Consider the following 20677-nt stretch of genomic DNA (forward strand, 5'->3'; position numbering starts at 1 on the left):
CAAGAAAGAAAAATGAAGGAAAATCCTTCCCTTTTGCAACTTGTATTCCAATGTAAACCTCAGCTGGTTTGAGCCACATCATTGTGCGGTGGGATTTTGCATTCAATAGTTCGCAACACACACACACACATACAAAAGTCGTGCATGTCGTGTTTGTTGCAGTGTAGTGACAAGTGTTTGGAGTTTCTTTTGGGCAGGAGAGCGCGTACAGTGCAAGCAGTGACAGCGTGCTGCTCCTTTGTGTGTTTGGCAGTGAAAGAAAAACCTCTTGTAAGTATTTCCGCAAGGAAGCGGTGCTTGGTGCAGGAGCATGTTTCGGTGATTTGGTTTCGGTGGCGATAAATGTTGGGAGTAATGGTGTGGAAAATAGTTTTGCGATTGACAGTAGCGTATGTATAGTTGTGGTGATGCAAGGGAGAAAATAGGGAAATGGACGGGATTTCTATTTCGTACAAAGGAACAGAAGCATCGCTCGTAATTTGGGACAGTAACAGTTGAGAAATTGCTATGCCGAGGGCGTGATCTAAAGTTGTTTAATAATGTGATTGAATAATTGTTTAGAAGGTGGCTGAGCGAGTGGATGTATTCAAATATCGATTTAGAGGTTCCTAACGCATTCATTTTGTGGACCAAATTACAGATAGGATGAGACATTTGAGGCACTTCGGATAGATCCTTCCTTTCGGAAAGACAGGAAAAATCCTTCAGCGTGTTTTCCTGTACAATATCGATGGACTTAAATATTTTTTGGCAAAATCTCTTGGACTACGTTTTTTGGAGAAGGTCTCTTGGGCGAGGTCTCTTGGGCGAGGTCTCTTGGGCGAGGTCTCTTGGGCGAGGTCTCTTGGGCGAGGTCTCTTGGGCGAGGTCTCTTGGGCGAGGTCTCTTGGGCGAGGTCTCTTGAGCGAGGTCTCTTGGGCGAGGTCTCTTGGGCGAGGTCTCTTGGGCAAGGTCTCTTGGGCGAGGTCTCTTGGGCAAGGTCTCTTGGGCGAGGTCTCTTGAGCGAGGTCTCTTGGGCGAGATCTCTTGGACGAGTTCTCTTGGACGAGTTCTCTTGGGCGAGGTCTCTTGGGCGAGGTCTCTTGGGCGAGGTCTCTTGGGCGAGGTCTCTTGGGCGAGGTCTCTTGGGCGAGGTCTCTTGGGTGAGGTCTCTTGGGCGAGGTCTCTTGGGCGAGGTCTCTTGGGCGAGGTCTCTTGGGCGAGGTCTCTTGGGCGAGGTCTCTTGGGCGAGGTCTCTTGGGCGAGGTCTCTTGGGCGAGGTCTCTTGGGCGAGGTCTCTTGGGCGAGGTCTCTTGGACTACGTTTTTTGGAGGAGGTCTCTTGGACGAGTTCTCTTGGGCGAGGTATCTTGGGCGAGGTCTCTTGGGCGAGGTCTCTTGGGCGAGGTCTCTTGGGCGAGGTCTCTTGAACCACATATTTCCTATCCATTTTAATATTCAATTACCCAATTCGACAGAAATTTTAAAATCTCCACTCTTGTTTTTTAAGTAAATATCAAGAAAGATGATAACAAATTTAAAGCAAAGTTCTTGATCACACTGTAGAAAAAGAAAGAACCGTTCAAGTTAAATTCAAAGCAATTTCTCGACAAACATATCCTCCATACATCACACTTCCCTCACTCCAAACAAATCCTGCTGACCGGTATGAAATGAAAGTCTACTAAACATTACCACCATCATCAACCATGACACATACTTTAAGAGAATTGCAGAACTGCATTGCCGTTTGTTTGACCACAAGGCACTTTGACCGAAACCGTAAGCCTTCTCGACACTCCGCTCCAGGTCAGTCCATTCCTTGCTGGAAACAATTCGATTCGAAACTTTATCAAGAAGTTCAAGTGACCATTAATCACACTCCCGCTGACTGACCGAGATGAATTGCAAGGTAAATAGTTGCGACGGGTATAAATTGCAGCTGTAATTACGTCTGATCAAAAACTTCCCAATCATTCAGTCCGATGTGCCCGGTCGGCTGAGGCTTTCCCTTTTGGGGCAGCAAAACGCACGAGTCTCGAGGCGCCAATCAGCAGAAGAAGCAACGACTTATGGTGTATGTGTGTGCTCGAGCTGCATTGGCAACAATTAATTATTAAGCCCTTCTACACCGGTCCGAATGCACAACCGTAGACGATGGTGGCTGTATTGCTGCAGCCGGTGTTTGATTTTCGATTTTGTCAGCAAGAAATTCTCTTTGATCGTCACGGCACTGTTCGATATAATATGGTTAGCTGCAACACTCATGCATATCCCAGCTCGAGTAAGTGATCGAGGTGAAGAAGTGTGACGGCAAGCGGTGGTTTCGTTTGTTTTGTCCAGTCCAGTGAAAGCCCGCAACACTCTGCTCGGATTGATGCCGGGATGGCAAGTTAGCAGTAACTGGAACGGAATACTGCATTCTGATGTACCAAACATACTTCGGGGAGAAGTTGGGTCACAGAGCGTTGCCAGGAGCCTGGTTTGTGGCAAATCTAATCCAATCGAGAAGCAAATACAATCGATCCTGTGACGTGTAGTACTGCTATCGCTGCTGCTACTTCCGGAATAGGACACAGGGGGTTGGCAGATGAATGATGGATTAAGCCTGAACTTAAGTCAGCTCGGAAGGATTTAATTTGATTTGTATTTCAACTCTCTAGCCACGTTGCATTACTTTTACTTTATTTCGGTAGCTTAGATACTCATTTTTGGGTTGGAGTTTTCCCAACTGCAATCGCCTCTTTTCTGTCGCACAGCTTAGTTCCACCAGGAACTCCTCTCGATTCACATTCCAAAAGCATAATGAAATCTACTTATCGATACTCCACATTGCACGTTGCTTATCCCTCTCTCTTATTCATTCGTTTCCCATTTTGCAGGGATAATCAGCAAAATCAATAAACAAAACATGTCCCGGTGGTTAAAGAAGGATTTCCGTTCGATACACTGAAGCGGCCACCCTCAGTCGGAAAACGGATTACCAAGTCCCACACCCGGCTTCGTGCTGTTTGTGTGCAGTGAAGTGTGTTTCTTCGTACGTGTGCGTGTCCGCTAGAGTGGAGGAAAAAGCGGTATAAAACGAGTGTAGTTTCCGTGAAGTGCCAGTGTGTATGTGCGTGCGTGCGTGCGTGTGAGTGTGTGAAAGTGTGTTTGTGATGTGTCGTGTCGTGGTCGGTGGAAAACATCCCCAGCATCCGATCGACCCGGGCAGCACTGACTGACACTGAGCACGGAGTGAAAACATTGCGAGCGTCGATTTATTTGCATCCAGCAAGAGTTTTGTGTTTTGTGCCCGTGGTCGGTTTATCGGGTGGGGTTGTGGGAAAATCAAGCTCCCAGGTCGGCGCTTTGATCGCATGCCAGTGTGTCCGGAAACGAGCAGTGAAACGAGCCACCCGACGGTACGATGAGCGGCTATCAGCAACAAGGTAAGCGAATTGTACGGGGGTTTTTAAATTTTTGAAGCATTTTTCGCTGGCCGAGCTACACCAAACTGCTGCCCGTTTTAAAGCAGATTTTCATGATTTTCGTCCTTCTTTTCAGTCTTGTTTTCCATTACCGTACGCAATCCGGGATTAACAAAATGTATTAAGGCTGTTAATGAAAGTGTTCCGTTTCGAAAAGGGCGACAGAAAGAGAGCATTTATATTGAAACGCATTTCAATGTGGCGTGGAAAAGAAATGTTTTGTGAACATTTCTGTTTTATTTTTAATATCTTAACCATTTCCCACCAGCAAGGGTGTGCATTTATTCCTGGTCCGGCATCAAACGCATCAACAAACGTCATTGTTGCCGTGTATTAAATTGATCTTTTGATGTTGTTCGGAAAGCGATCCTTTGATTTCTATGCCGACACCCCAAATGATGGTGCATGTTGTGGAGTTTTTTTTCCAAGCCCCTCCCCAAAATGGACATCAGGAGTTGTGAGGGTGCAAAATGAACGCAAAACTTTCAGTCGGATGAGTTTTGCAACCAAAAAGGCACATCAACAGGACGAGGGGGAAAAAACCTGGAGCTGTGCACATCAAAAGAGATTTGCTTTTTGTGGTAGCATTGCAAGTCAATCGTTTTGAGGTGCTGATGATGATGATTTGATATTAATTTTGATCTTTTTTCCATCGTTTGGTACGTACAGGATTGTTTGATTGTGAAGCAGCATTAATTTTTTTTTAACTTTGAAATATTTGTTTTTCGGACAATTTTCTAGCTTAGCTAAAAAATTAGCTTCAAATATTCCTTTCAAAGAAAATAATTTTTCTCGCTGGAATCTATGAAAACGACAAGAAAAAACAGTTGTCATATAATCATATACAATGTTAGAAAATATGTTAAAAACCTATTCCCATTATCTACACGTCCCCAAAGGACAGTTTCGTTCAATTTTCCTCCAACGAAAAATAACGGCTCGTTAACCGTAAAAAAAACCCCTCCTATAAACAGCAGACTTCGAAAGAACAATCGTTTGCACCTTGATTGTCCTCTCGAGACACTCCCTCACACACACACACACACACACACACACATACACACACACACACACACACACAGGACACACAAACACCTCGAACGCAATTATATGAGAAAATTGCCTTTTGCACTGGTCTCGTCCGTAAGATTGCATTATTACGATGATTATTAAATTGTACCAGGCCAGGTTCAAGTCTTGCGTGTGAGGGCACACAAGCAACCAACCCATCATCGGTCTGTGTTTTGATGGTAGATTTTCTTCCCGGCTAACCGCTTGATTGCATGCCTACCTTTTCCATATCGTCGCCAGTGCCATCGACACTATCAAATCGTCCAACTCTCCCGGCGACTCCCGTTCGTTTGCTTGGTATCTCGATGTGAGGAAAATTTGTAATATCCTGTTCATCCTTGAGCATGTGGCATGTCCCAAGTGGGATGCCGGGATGCAGTTTTATGGTGGTGGTGCTGGGGAGTGAGGGAAGCTAACAATCCATCGGAGACCTGATGTTCATCCGCCCTCCCGGTTGGAATGGTGCCAGGTTCCGGTTCCGGTCTGGCAATCATCGCCGTAGTAAAGTGCAGTGCAATCAACAATTCTTGAATGGTGCTGCCCATCACGTTAAGGGCAGTTTTGGGGAGGTTGGTTGTAAAGAAGGGAACCGTTTTATGGAAGTTGATATCATAAAGGTGATTTTGACGAAGCGATAGTTAAAAAATATAATACTAAGTAGTTTAAGTGTGTAAATATAATGAAAGTGAAAACGAAAGCTTGAAGTGAAAAGGGCATTACATCACTCGGCTCCAAGTTTAATTGTAAGTATTGTAAAATATATTTTCTCTTTTCTTCTGATTAGATTCTAATACTTCTAGAGTACTTTACCTGCTGTTGGTGCGCAAGACCTTGCTTTTTTCTCTTAGTATTGGTGTACAAAGGACTGTAGGAATCTTTTAAATTTCGTGAAAAACCAGGTCTGCCGTATTGCTTTGAACTAGTTTACAGGCTAGTTACAAATCACATTTGGTTGGAGATGGATTATTCCGCATTTTATACTTTAAAAAAGTCATGCTATTGTGCTTCATCCATTGTCTTTTTTAAGTTAGAAAATGTATATTAAATTTATATCGAATATTTCACACAAATTTCTTTCCGATGTCTGATATTAGTTTTTCTGGAACAAATAGCTATAAAATGAAAATTATACAAGAAAGATTTAGAACAACACTTGCTCGTCACGTGTACTTAGTAAGGAATAAAAAATGGTACTGTATGGCAAGTAGCTGCACCACGAGACTGTCAAATAAAGGTGAAAAGTTTAGAATTATTCATCAAGCTCGGGCTGATGATAAAAGTTTGTACCGTCGTTCCAATTTGAATTTTTGCACCACATCTAACATGACTATGGTGCCCCGTGTGCGAACGGGTTGTCTTTATGCAAACACAGATCGAATCGGAGGTGCCGCGACCCAAGCAGGGTAAGGTGCTGATAACCGGCTGTCAGTTTGTAGCTACTGTTTTCTCTACACAGATATCCTCACACTTTATGTACATCTTTTCGATCTTGTTGATAGCAGGGAAGCGAATACACTTTTTTATCCGTTCTATTATATTTTATCATCAAGTACTTGCCTTCTCGGGTGTGTGTGTGCGTTTGCCGTAGAGCTTAATACAGAACCCAGTTGCATGTTGCATGTACGTTCTCTAACGAACCAAGAGAATGGCGATTCTCTGTTGCTTATACGCGTTCCCTTGAAGGTTTCACATGAGCATGGAAGACTGTTTTTTTTTTGGGCTCGTTTCGTTACGCTTTTTCCGCAAAGGGAAACTGGCGAAGGGCTACGCTGGTCTTCTCCGCTCACCCGAAAAGCGAGGGAAGTTCATCAGCATTCGTCATTTTCAGCGGAAATTTTCCACAATCCAATCCACCGACGGTATCCCTCGCCGGTTGAGGTCTCATCAAGGTTTAAACGATGAGCCTTCGCCTTCGACGACGGTAGCATCGTCAGCATCATCACCACCGCTGCCGACGTCATTTGTCCAACATACACTGATAAAGGCCGTGTGGTCGTGTGCCCGTGTGCTCGCAGCGTCCACTTCATTTTCCTTCCATTTTCTGCTTCCGGTACTGGGTAAAGGGAGAGAGAGGTATCTTTCCTGGGGGAGGTGATGGCATTTCGATCTACTCGAGTGAATGCATGAATCATTGAAATTTGCACTTCATTTTCAATTTGAATTTCAAAAGCTACCGGTGATGAATGCTTTTACCCGCGTCCACGCTCAGGCTTTTCCGACGCTACTGAACGTCCGTTGGGGATTTTCGTATTTTCTAGCGCTCGGGGATGCGATGTGTATAGGAATGTGTGTTTTGAGTGTAGGAATATGGGATAAAAGCAACATTCAGCTTCAGTATGGTTGGCAGCAAGTCGTTGGATTCGGAGGGGAGTTCGCGATTTGTGAGTCAATTCGCAATCCTTTGGTGTCCTTTTTTATAAATGCCTCTGCTTCGGAAGGGTTTGAGATTAGTTTTAGAGCATGCTTTACGCTTATGAACATTTACAGACCTTAATTAGTTATTCCTGGAGAATATGCCAACTTATTACTCCAGCCCACAACGAAATGTTCCAAAAAATCATTCTTTCCAGCAAAATAATCAAAATCAATTGTTTCTCATTCCAAAGCGACTTCTTTCGGTACTTTTTAGTTCAACCTGCCTTGCAAATGAAAAAAAGGAAAATTTATTGTCACTTATGTACACACCTTCCAACAAGAAAAATCCCACGGTAAAGTTTTTCCTTCCACGTGCTCCGTGCCTTGTCGACAATTCGCCCTTTCTTACAACAAGGTACAAATAATGTTCGGTTTTTTAATTAAATTCACCACCAACATCCTCGCGCAGCACAAATGTACCGAGGCAAACGAAATGGCGCTTGATAAAGCACTTTTCCGCTGCACAGTAATTTGGCTTTGGATGAGTAGAGTTTTATTGTTTTTCATCCTCCCTCCAGCTTGCGGTAAAGAGGACTGCGCGAATTGGAAAATAAGCTTCGCGTGCGTCCGCCTTTTGTTCCTTCGTCCATCGGTTGCTTCGAAACTTCGATGTCTTACTGGCCTGAGGTGCCGTCCTGGAGGTTTTTATTCCGCTTCAAAATTCAGTACAGCACTGAAAACAGTTTCCCAAATTAATGATTTGATTTTCACGCCAGCGGATGGTTGAGATTGGGATGTTTTTTTTGTGGTTCTTGTTTTATGCAAATATTTTATTCAATATCGATCGCTAGAGCTGGACTTCTGTTCTGCGAGCGTGAAGATCCCGGTAACGTTCCAAGCCGGCAGCTAGAAATCGATGAGAAATTGGTTCACCGTTTCATTTTATTTGGCGATTCATTTCTGTAGCCTTCTTATTAAACCAGTTTGGTTTTTTCTTTCTCCTGTTCTGGCTCTTTTCTTCAATAAAATGTTATTGTCTTATCGACACAAGCGTGATACGTTTGGTCTAAGAGGGAAAAATTGTGAACGGTCACCGGTGTGGCTACTTAACCGGACAGCATCTCATTTCCTGGGACTGGGACGGTTCCGAGCTCTTTAACGGTCGTCATCGTCGCCTTTTTTGGCATGATTATGATTTTGAAGCCTTCAAACTGTATGAGAGTGAGAAAATCCGGCCCCGGATATCCGGCGATTGAACTGTGTAGAAGGATGGCCTTTTGTGACCTGCGTGCTGGTGGTCGGGTTTCGCTTCCGGTAGCGGAATCTATTTTTCCATTCTGCCGATTTCCCGGCCATTTACTGTAACGACTCTATTCTAAAACTCTAAATGTCCGGAGGTTTAGTAGATAAAATTTAATTTTGTCTATTGCCGCTGCTCTAGGTGCAAGGTGTTTATGTTAAGATCAAGAGAGAAGGAAAAGTCCAGGAAAGGAGTCTTTTTGTCGATAGTCTTTACGCTACTAAGCCCTCTGATATTCCATCGCAATTGGAAGCTTTTTTAGAACTAGGGTTTTTTCCCGAGAAGTGAAGAAAACGGGAGCACTACGTTCTGGATGGTCCGGAAATTTTTAGTCATAAAATTTAATAGCCATTATCATTCGATGGACATCATCTGGATGGTGCTTTGTAGGTTGAAGGCTTCGGAAAGCGTTACCGATTTCGGGAGGAAGCGGGTATCGAGGTGAAAGAGTTCGACCCAAAAATGGAGTAGAACTCTTGCGTAGAAGCAGGGAAACCTTTTTTGGGGAATGTATATTCATCGTCATCCTCCTTGAACACAACAGAAAAAGGCTGCACAAGACAACAAGAAAAAGGGAAATTTTTTTTTAAAAATCGCCCAAATAAGCTCAATTTATGGTCAGTTGTTTCCTTTCGGGAACAGGGGAATTGTTATCAGTTGTTTGAAGTCTAGAAACGGAAGCCAAAAAAGGGATAATGGATGAAAATGGCCTACATCGGCAAGCATCCGTTTGCTTTGAATATCGATCGATTGCGGTGCTGCAAGCTGCAAACTTTTGTCCGCCTGTCGAGTAACTGTTTCTTTCTTTAAAGTTTTCCTCCGTTTTATTGGGTTAAATTGCTTTATACAGCGCTAAAAACCACACATAACCGCACGGTGCCACAGCTCAATTACCGAAAACTCGATAATGTCCAGCGAGTGGCTGTGGGCCGTCCATGAGCGAACGATCTAATTATGCTTGCTCTAAATAAGTTCACCTCCACCAACGGCGTGGTTGTGTTGGTGCACAGCATTCGATTTTGCAACTGACTGCGTGCGAATACCGCCAATGTCGGGCCGCCACATTGACACCCGGCAATTAACCGGCAATTGTACCTTTGATCGCCACTAAATCCCGTTTTCCCGTGGAGCGTTTAATGGTGTATTTATTTAATTTATTCAAATATAATTAAGCAGGATTCGGGAGGCCTTTTCGATTGACCCGCAAAATGGGTTAAGCGAGGTCGCCTTCCGTATTCCTGTGTTCCTCCGTGTTCCCGCTTCACGCAAACAGGCATGGCCATGTAATGAAGCGTGCCCCGTGACTGGGTTTTGGCTGGTTGCTTTAGGGAATGTGTTTGGACCGCGAGGCGGGCTGGAATTCATAATGACAAAATGCAGACTCATTTATCATTCGCTTTCTGGGTAGCAACGGGGGAAAGGCACGATGCTTTGGGGACTAGCCAGGCGGATGGGGTTTTGGGGTTCGACTTTGGTCTTGGTTTAACGTGCCGTTTAAATCCCACAACTCCTCTCTTTTGCGCTTACACATAGCCAATTCATTATGCGATCGTATTGGTGTGCATGTTTAAAATCATGGCAAAACAGAAAAGGGATGTGTTCCCCGTAGGAACATTAGTGTCTGTCCTGTATGCTGCTCCCCCTCCATCTACTCCCATGTAAAGTTCCTCCCTTGGCCTTGGAGGCTTTATCCATCGAGCGTTCTGGCACGCTCTTGTATGGCACGAATGGCAGACACACATACACTATACGCCGTAATTACGCATGCAGTGTTGGTGCTCATCATTATCATCAACAACTCTATCATTGTCCAACCTCGTCCACCAGCAGCATCACTGTCGCTGCTTAGGTTTCACTCACTGCCACCGCCTTATGAAAGCCAAAATCCCCCTTGCAGACTGGATAACCAATCTCAACTGGGGAGGGATGAATTTCATTGCATGGAAGGAACACACATGAATTAGTTAGCTGTGGGTTAGCTGCGCCGTGTGGATGAGTAAAGGCAACTAATAGGACTAACATGTTACACGAGCAGTTTAGGTCCTTTTTTCCGGATTCGTAATTGATTTTTGGGAGATTAGGGAAGAATACAAGCGGCTGTAAATGTGTTAGAGACGTTTTAAAAAAAGAACTCACATGAGAACAAAAATTTGTTAACTTGTTTTGTTTCACCAGTTTTAATTATTTTTGCTAAATGATGTTCTATAAAGTTGCATTGGCTGCTTTCAAAAATAATTGAGAAATATTTACTGAGGTTTGAAGAAAGGTTTAAGATACCAGATTAATTTTTCATTTCATTTCGTATCCGTTGATATTATTTTCCATAATTCAATTCATTTTTAAACACTGTCAAATTGTGTTGGATAAATTAAATATATCAGAAAATAGTTTTTTATCAAATCTTTTATCAAACTAAATAAACAAGCTTGATGTACAAAAACGAAAAAGGTTAATAAAATTGTATGAAATATTTATATGTTTGATGTTTCAAATAGTTAGAATATTTTATTATTGTCTTGGTTAGACCGGACCCGGTCCAACAAACACACAGAGGATCGTGGTTCACTATCGCGGACTAGTATCGGAGCGCCCAGGAAGCTGAGCTCCTTTATATATACTCACAAAAAAAGGAGAAGAAAATATTTGAGTTGAAGATTCAGCATTAAAAAAATGTAGTGAAGAATTCATCATCTGGAATTAAAAGTTGAAGACAAATACTGAATTAACATGTTTAAAAACGTCCTAAGTAACCTTCGTCTAATCGAACCCTTTAAAGCGAATTCGTGGTGAACAAGGCAAGCCAACCTCGTGATCGTGGGTGTTAATTTTCCCTCTCAGCCCACTTTCTTTGATACGTCCTTAAACATGGCGTAGGGATACACATATTCACACATCGATTGCAGAAATTTAGGCACTAGCGGGTTACTGAATGGCGCACGTTAGCATAATCAAATTTCGCCCCAGAATGTCTCAGCTTAGGTGTCAGACTGACACAGTGCAACTACTCTGCAATGAAAATGCAGATCCTCCCCTCTCTCCCACTCCTCCACCTCTCTCTCACCACTTTACCTCTCCCACTTGTGCACCAGGTAATGGGAGATGAAATTGAATTTGAATATATCATTAAATATCGACGCCCGAAACTTGCGAGCTGATATCGGGGAAGGTGTCATTCGAGCGCCATACACACATGTGGTGTCTCTGCAAGTTTCCCTCTTGAAAAGTGGGCACACAAAAGACACCGAACCCCATTCTCAGCGGCAAAAACAGAGCATCGTAACGGGCTGATTGTCCTTTTGTAATCGAATTCCCTCTAATTACGAAATGGACCGTTACACCTTCACCGGTGTTTTCGTTGCAGGCGTTCGATGACAGTGGAAGGAGGATAACAGCTTAGCCCTTGCTAGGTGATGATGGTACTTGGCATTAGTGAAAGTATCCCCCCATCATCATCAACATCATCATCAACCGTCCACCGAAAATGGGATAGAGAATGGCGGTTTCTGATCCCGATAATGGGATATTAGAGATTCGGCGCTGCACACAAAAAAACATTGTCCCACCTGTGTTGGTGTCGGGATTAAAGCGCGCATTACTATTTTCAATTCAACAGAAACTGCTGCAAACTGCTGTGGTTGTGTGCGATGTAAGTTAGAAGCCGCTGGTTTTGCTTACTGCAGGCAAATCCACCTACCAAGGACTCGCCGAAAATATTCGCCGAGCGCCATACATTGATATAATATTATGCAAAACGATATGCTAATGAAGTAGGCAAGTGGTTGAAATCTTTTTGATCTGCCGCAAAGTGCCAAGCAGGGAAGGAGACAGAGCTCGAGAGAATGAAAGAGAAAAAGGGAAACATGAAAGTACGAAGGTACTTGTGGTTAGATAGGTTTGGTTAGATGATGTGCCAAAAATTCTGTCTCGTTGCGAGTTTTTTTTTTTTTTTTGGTTGCTACAATATTTCGGAAGGGCGAAAGTTTTAGCCAACGTCCTGGATTTGAAATAGGAAGCTACGGACAAAGTTTAGCTCTTTAATCAAAGCAGAAATTGTATAGGCGGGGAAGTACTTTTAAAGTATGAAGTAAGTTTATTTGAATATTTGCAACAAAATGTTTCCGGACGTCTCGACGAGTTGCTTCTAAAGCAGGAACAGTAAGCTGCACCGTGTGCGTATTTAAAGGTATAAATATGTAGAAATTCCTTTCCAATGCTTGCAGAACGTAATGAACCGCTTGCATATTTCCATTGTAAGACGTCGTGCCAAAAACGTCTCCTGGAAGCTGCCTGCTCTTATATATCGCCCTGCCAAACACAGGTGATTTAATTCCACAACCCTATGAATATTAAATAAATTACCACCATTTGACAGACGCTCGGCAGCGCAGCTCGCTCCCAGTGAGACATTCGAAGAGATTGGCCCTGTTCTGCTTGCTGTTTCAAGCTTAGGTTTCAATTTTCCTGTTTCAATCTTCCTTGAACAGAAAGCCGCTTGGTGGAGCCAGTTTTCCGAGCTGTGTGAAAATCCTTACGCGTTTCCACCAGCAATCGATTGCTTCATTTGCATAAAACAATATTTATTGTTTGGTTGGATGAGATTCGCTTGTTGGCCGCATGACGATGGTTTGCCGGGCGGGTCGGTGTGCGATAAGATGCGGTATTCGAAGTGCGGATGAATGCTCCACACCTCCCCCAAGCGGAATGAATTTCCAAACGCAACATAAAATAAGTCGATAATTGATAATGTATGATCTTTCCACCCCAAGGAGCTGTGGGTGGGTTGAGAAATGGGAGAATATATTTACACCTAGCCGCTTCATCCCGGACCAGTGTCGGAAGATTTTGCCAAGAAACTGGGCCTAGAGCAATCTACCACCTCGGCACTGTGCTGGTATTGGAAGGGTTACAGGAGCGAAAGTGGTTTGTTTATGCGTTGCTGGTGGATCAAATTTAATTAGCATAATGAGGAACAATATACACTTGAAGGGATACGCGACTCGACTGCTCTCGAGGGCACCAAGGGACTCTTGATTGGGACCGTGGTGCACCGTTTGAAGCACCGAAAATGAAGTGGGAGTGTGTGTGTGTGTGTGTGTGTGTGCTTGTGTGTTGATTTGAAGCTAATCAACGGCCAGGAAGGTTGATTTGTGTTGCGGGTAATGTGTTGCGTGGAGTGGGCATTGCGAAATTACTGCACCATTTTGGTTCGTCACGGTATAAAGTATGTTTGAAATTGTAGCTAGAGCCGGTTTTAATCAGAAGCGAGTTGCGTTTGAGGTTAAGTAAACGAATGCAGTTTCAAGAGATTCTTAACCTTTACTGGTGTCGTGTTTTAGTAGAGAATGAAGGAATCTAATTTCACTTGATGGGTTCCTTCCTTATGGCAATTTACTTTAAAAACTTTAAAAAGTGCAACTTTAATTGAAAAACAATTGTTAAAATACCTTTTACAAATGGGAAAACAAACTTTTCTTACACGTGACTATGGTCCGTTTTCCTGCTTTTCCTGCACAGGACAAAGTTGCTATGAAAGCGAATGTCTTCATTTTGTTTCGCAAAACTACTTCTACGATAATTATCGAATTGAAATGGTACTTTTGTCACGTTCAACGATTTCCTTTGGGAGCTACTTGAGTGAAAAACTTTTGTTTCCGGCATCCGTTTTTCAACCTTTTCTTTCGCATTCACAGTGACTTGGAAAGTATTAAGGGGAAAAATAAAAGGTACTGAAGTTGCACCGATTGTGCATCTTCCAAAGATATAACTTTTTTGTGTCTGCGCGAATAGAGCTGTGATGACATGATTGGTTAATTAGTGAGACTATAAATACAAAACTACAATAAAACTTTGTTAAAAATTGGGATAAAATCTCACATGACTTTAAAATGTAAAAACCTATTCAGAAGATAATTAAGAGATATAAATTATTATTTATAATGCAGAAAACTCCACTCAGCAAATCTTACTTTCATAAAACAGCTCGATCGTACCCTCGGGACGACAAAACTTATTTCCTGTTGGCTCATGGCTCATAAATAAGTTATGGAAAAGAGGCTCCAGTTCAATCTTCGTTCATCGCTCATAAATTTTGCCCACTCAGGCGTACCTTCCAAACCGATCGAAACTTCAATACAATGAGCAAAAAAGAATAGGGAGAAAATCTAGAAAAGCTACCAACCATTTATTTGTACGTATCGTTTCGATTTTGCAATGTTAAATTTGCTTTCCCGTGCAATCGCCTACGTACGAATGAACAATTTTCTAATCCTCATTCAATTCATTCGCACACATTATCATTCCCGCTTGTTGAGTGTATGTGCGTGTGTTGGAGTGTGTTGTGTACGGAGAGGAGGTCCCATCCACAAATGAAAAGCTTTTCCCATCAGCAAACCCATTGCTCACCTTCTTGAGGGTTTTATTCGAAGGAAAATTCTCTTACCGTACACAGCAAGCCTGCGGGTTGTTTTTTCTCCGGCCTGAATGGTGGTGATAGCAGAAAAAAAGGAAATAATTCGCTTCACCACGGTATTGCCTCTCGAGAATGGAGATGAGAGCGCACGGAAAACTGACGAGGATTGAAAAAAAAGTAACAACGAATGCGATGGAACGTGCAAAGAACGGTCCCTTGACTTTGGAAGAACCTGCTCAAGGAAGCGGATTTTAGCGTATATTCGCACCCACACGGCCAAGACGAGTGTATCGGCCTCCGTCGGAATAATCATCATCATCACCATTATCTTCGCTTGGTGTGAGGCAGAAGCGTGAATCGAAAGGTAAAATGAATGCGAACGAACGCCGCAGGAAGGGCACCGAAGCGCCTATCAGCACACGGGGAAACAGAATCCAATTTCCAGACTTCGAGGAGGAGGGGTCGCGTTTTGTTGGTGAATTATAATTATTCTCGCGGAACCGCGTGGAAGTGGAGGGCCATAATCGGATATTTATATCACTTCGCGGCTGGGTTGGGCAATGTTTTTGGTTTCGGTTAATCGTCTTGATTTATTTCGATTGATCCTTGGCTGGGGCTTTCGGTAGCGGTTGTTGGAGGCTTGGGGAAATGTGTTGCGCGTGGTTGAAGGTAAAAGTAGATTTTATGATTAGGAAGAAGACAACCACAGGGAGCGTTGTTTTAGATTAGAAAGCGGTGATCTGAGATCAGTTGTTTCTGAGAAAACTCTTGCAACAAAAGTGATAGATTTATTTCAAAAATTTTGAGAATTCAATCTTGGTCTACTGCTCCAGGTCTAAAACACGATTGACTACTTCTCCAATTATTCTAATGGGGTTAAATAAATATAAATCCACTCAATAACTAAAGTTGACCCTTTAACATTCAACTTCGTGTTTTTAAGTTTATGATTCAAAATCTTTGATTTTCATAATTTTGCCATGGTTTGGAGCCAATTCTGTTTCAAATGTGTCCTTCAGGTGATGCATTAGAAAGTCTTTTGCATCAATTAATCACAGTTTGTGAGAAGTCTGTCATTAAAGATGCATTTTCCTACGGATTTTCTCGATAAAACAACTTTATGAATCTTGTATTCCTGTTAAGCTATATCAACAAAAATTAAAGTGAATGATATTGATACTGGGTCCTACTCAATGCACAGAAGAGTGTTCCTTTAAATTAGTCCTGGTAAATATGAACCTTTTCTTTGAGTTAACAGGCGTTAGCAATAACAATTTTGACGTTCAAATATTAATATTATTCCGAATGGAGCAACACATTTATACAACTTAAACTAAGTGATACCAATTTCACGAACATCTCCTCTTAACACATTCTTAAATTGCAAACAATTTTATTTACTCCCCAAATTCTTCCTGGCTCTAAGCCCGCAACCAAAAAGAATGGCTCAACACATTCTCCTACCAATACCAATAGGGTTACGATTTACGACTAACGCGGCCATCAAACGATTGTCGCCAATCGTTGCTACATCAAAATCTCACCACCGTCATCATCATCATCATCATCATCATCCCGTTGAATGGTTGGATTTAGTGCAGCTTTGGCTAGTGCCAGCTACAAGCTAAACGGTGTCAAGCGTACGAATATTACATGCTCATAATCATGTTCACTACCGTGGCTTTTAGAGCGTTTTGCCATAAACATTCCTCCAATGCTGGTGTTGTGGAACGCAACCCCAAAAAGAAAAACACGCGAGACGGTTAAAGGCGCGTCCCAAAAATGACGGACGTGATGAAGTCCTTAATCCAGCGTGGAAAGCAGCAAAAATACAACCACTAGTTGTCACATGGAATCGATTTATTACGGAAGCACAAAGTAAACGTACAAGTACGTACAACGAGTCGGGCCGGTTTGGTGGCGCCCCGAAATTCCGCGCGACGACATACTCGGTTGAGGGAAAAACGCCCACACTCACCCACTCAATGTGGATCAGTGTACGCAGTCAGCGCACACACACACACTTGGTCACAGTTTATGATGGTTTACGAGATGGTTTTATTTGATGACCGGCAGCCCATCGTGGTGGTGGTCGAAAAACAAAAAGCAACATCGTTGTCGTACCATTCAACCCGGTAGCATTCCCTGCAAAAAAAGGCCTTCCAGCCTTCCAGCTCATTGCGAATGCATTGCACGTACCCTTGTGCGCTCGTGTACTGTGATGAGTGACGAGGAATTTTTGTTTTCACACCGAATGCTGGGCAACGATGCACTTACGATACGATGCCACCGACGATTCACCACGTCCGGTAAACGAGCTCCACGTGATGCTGTGTCGGTATGTGGAGGTGTACGGTTTGATGCGTGGTTGTAATAATGTCGGATTTATTTGATTGCTTCGTGTACGGCGGACAGCTTTTTTTCCACACCCATCCAATTGCACACTGCAATTTCGTTGATGAGGGAGAGAGGGGGATGGGGAAGGAGTTGCCTCAAGGGAGCGAACGAGTAGGAAGGAAAGAAAACACAGCTTCTTCACTTTTCATTACATCGCCGCGTCTTCGGGCACTGGCACTAGGATGGAAGGCACACACTTTACGAGCACACGATGACTAATAATAACGCATAAATATTGCTATTACATGCTGTAACACACAAGCTTGCGGCAAGGTTACGATGGGTGGTGATGAAAAGGGGAAATATTACTCTCCCGAGCCAAAGCAGGGAAAAACTGTCCACAATCAGCAGATTGAACAAGATGTGCACTAGCTATTTGTCGAAGGATGTGTGTATTTTTCTTTAGGATTTTCGTAATTAGTAGCACTTGATGGAATATTAGAGTAAAAATTGTTAATTTTATTTAAATTTACTTGATAGAACAATAAAAAAATTAACAATGAAAACATTAATATAATCATTAGAAAAGTCACAAATTAGAAGACATACAAAGGAAAGGAGGCGCCTGGTGGTGTAGGCGACAGCGGCGCCGGTCTTCAAACGGCAGGACCGGGGTTCAAATCCCATCCGGACAGTCCCCCTGCGAAGAGGACTGTCCAACCGATAACGTGGTATCGGTAAGTCTAGTAAGCCATTCGATGGCTAGCGTGACCTTAGAGGTCGTTAAGCCAAGAAGCAGAAGAAGAAGAAAACAATAAAGGGACATTTTTTAAACTCCTTAACTGATTGAGCTTCAGAAGTGATATAAAAAAGCAAGAAAATAATAATTATGACTAAGAAAATTAGATTAAAAGAAGAAAAGATTACAAGACAAATGAAAAGTTACGAAAGAAAACGGAAACAAAGTTGAACAAAAGCAAAAAAAAAACAGGGAAAAAAGGGAAACAAACGATGAACGAAGGGAAGAAAAAAAAATATTTTCTCTGTGTTACTGTTTTTTAACACTTTAAACAATTTATTTGTCTTCAAAATACTTACAAATTATGGAAGAGGTACCCAAAAAACATTAATGAAAGCTTATGATCATTCCTTACATTGTTTCTTACATTGTTACGTACCAAATGCCACCGTGTAGTTCGTTGGTGAGCAGTGAAAATTTATTGTTTAAAATAGACCAAAGGCACCAAATTGTTCCGAAAATAGGGAACAAGGAAAAACCCCTCGTTCATGCTGGACGGATATAGATCGTACGTGAAGTGTGTTTATATTGGAAAATTTTACCCAAGAGTCTTGCTTCTTTTGGCTGCTCGTTTTTGTACAAGCGTTGTACAAGTGACTTTCCATGACGAACATATTTAACTTGCCACCACCGTACACCGTGAACAGTTGACTGAAGAGTGATGCTTGTTACACGGACATACCCAGCGCATGCAGTTTCCACTGTTTACCCATGGACAGCAAGGTACGTCTTGGTAAGCGCTTGGAGCATTCCCTTATGTCGACTCCGAACCGAACGATTCCTTCCCAGTAAGGAAAATCAGCAAGAAAATGTAAAACCACATCCATATTCCTACAACCCCCGGAGCGGTAGCCCTGTGTTCGTTTGTTATTTATAGCTTCAAAGTACATAAAATAGCTAATAATCATAAAGTTTAATACAAAAATTATGCTATTAAAAGTTTCACCACCAGGCGACATACATACGACGGGCCCAGCGCAGAAAGCAACATGAGGTGTAGCGTTGGTGGTTTTGTGGTTTCTTCAAGTGCATGGAGTTTTCCGCTTCATTTTTCTTTTTCCTTTTTAAGGAATTCCTTCCAGCGATGGAATGGCAAAAAAACAAACATGTGCGTCGTTACATTATTCCCACCACGAGGGTACTGTCGAGCTGGGTTTTCTTGTACTGCTGCCGACGCGTTGACTGATTAGCATACATTTCTTCAGATTCTTCGGCAAAACTTCCGCAAAAAGAAGACTCCTTTGTACAAACCGGTGAAAGTAATAGTAACGATAACGACAAGAAACAAGGATAAAAACAACCACCACGATGGAAAACGAATGATGCAATTGAAAGTTTTCCATTATTTTGTGTCCAGTGGGTTGAGTGGGGAGAGCAAAATGGTTTCACAGTGCCTCGCCTTTTGCAGATTGGCTATTGATATTTTCCACATTTGCTGGAGTTTGCAGTGATGGTGATGATGATGATGATGATGTGTGTGTTTGAGTGTGCATGTGGATGAAGTAATTTATTACATTGACTTAATGTAACATTAACGAGATGAATATTTACCATTTTGATTGAAGCAATGTTCCGGTCGATGCATTTCGCGTCGCTGCCAGTTCCATTTGTTCGATGGAGTTATCCTCGAACAACGAACAACATTTTATTGGATTTTATGTACCATATTGATTTGAATGATTCAGCTCGTTACAGTTATACTTGAATATATTAATTACACATAATAAGTTTGACTTGTTACACAAATGATGACAAATGTTTAATGTTTCTGTTGAAATTTTCGTATTAATTATTTCATTATATCTGTTTTTTATCCCATTTATCATCTTCATATTGTTTTGTCTTCTTTTGTACTTTTTGTACTTTACAAACTTCATTTGTACTTTTTCTATTGTTTCATTCATTTATTCTGCTGTTTGCTAGAAATTATCGCTATGTGGTATAACTTTTGCTTTAATTTCTTTGTGTTTTCTTATTGATTGGGATATTTTAAAATTTTCTTTCAAATTCCAAAATTACATTTACAGAAATATCGTTTTCATTTGATATTTGTTTATTTACTTCAATTATCTCTTCAACTTAGAAATATATAATTAATAATGAGATGATGCTTGTTGCCTCATTGAAATATTATATTTTTGTTTTGTCAAATCGATGACGGTGTACGGACCATCAGAACGACAGTGTGAATATACAAACCTGTTCCAAAAAAGTCATCAATTTGAAATGCTCTTTCTTTTAAAAAGGAAACACAACACAAGGTGGTTATCGTGTATCCCTTTAAACCGATCCTTTAATCCAAGGGTGACATTCTTGGTAAATCTCATTATTCACACAACTTTCAAGGTTCATTAAGAAATCCTGCATATTATAAAGGGGTTTACAGTGCTGTTCCGCTCACATACGACCATCCAAAAACGGTCTCTACAAAGTTCATTTGGGCACAACAATTTCATTATCTCACCATGCAACTGATCCCTTTTTGCCGGTTGACAATTGGACGTGAAGTTATCGTAGTAATCGTAGTGAAAGAGGACGCACCCGTACAAAACTACCAACTCCATTACACACCGTAAGCCCACTAAGTTCACACTTGATTCATCGTCGTGCATGCAACCACCAGCTTCACCGGCTTAACCATCGTTGGTGACAATATTGCGACAACACAAAATGCGTCGGATACCCTTACCGCGCCCGAAAGCTGCTGCTTCCGGTAATGTGCCGGTAATGAACCGGGTTGATGGCGTCGTCTTACCGAACCATCGTGTGTGAAAACTATGAACATATATTTTCACCTAAGTTCCTAGGCGATACGAGCAATGGCTTAGAAATTTGAAGAAAACCTCTGCCTGTGGGCAGATACTCGGGCCCATTCTTACAGCTTCCGGTTGCGGGAGAATGATGCTATCATGCCACCACGATGTCCGTGTGCCTTCAAAATACCACTAAAACAGCCCC

The 20677-nt window shown here is 42.2% G+C and overlaps 2 protein-coding genes across 4 annotated transcripts in view; one reads left to right on the plus strand and one right to left on the minus strand.

The window, feature by feature from the left end:
* Nucleotides 1–20677, minus strand: part of LOC126567815 (transcription termination factor 2) — a 430644-nt gene that overhangs the window by 261726 nt on the left and 148241 nt on the right. The window lies entirely within an intron of this gene.
* Nucleotides 3326–20677, plus strand: part of LOC126567717 (teneurin-m) — a 504494-nt gene continuing 487142 nt past the window's right edge. For all 3 annotated transcript variants that reach the window (XM_050223975.1, XM_050223982.1, XM_050223983.1), the window contains exon 1: nt 3326–3409. In XM_050223975.1, coding sequence (XP_050079932.1) covers nt 3388–3409 — 22 coding nt within the window. In that variant the 5' untranslated portion in view covers nt 3326–3387. The remainder of the gene's footprint in view (nt 3410–20677) is intronic.

Source organism: Anopheles maculipalpis, chromosome 2RL, assembly GCF_943734695.1.
Source record: "Anopheles maculipalpis chromosome 2RL, idAnoMacuDA_375_x, whole genome shotgun sequence".
NCBI classification, from domain to species: domain Eukaryota; kingdom Metazoa; phylum Arthropoda; class Insecta; order Diptera; family Culicidae; genus Anopheles; species Anopheles maculipalpis.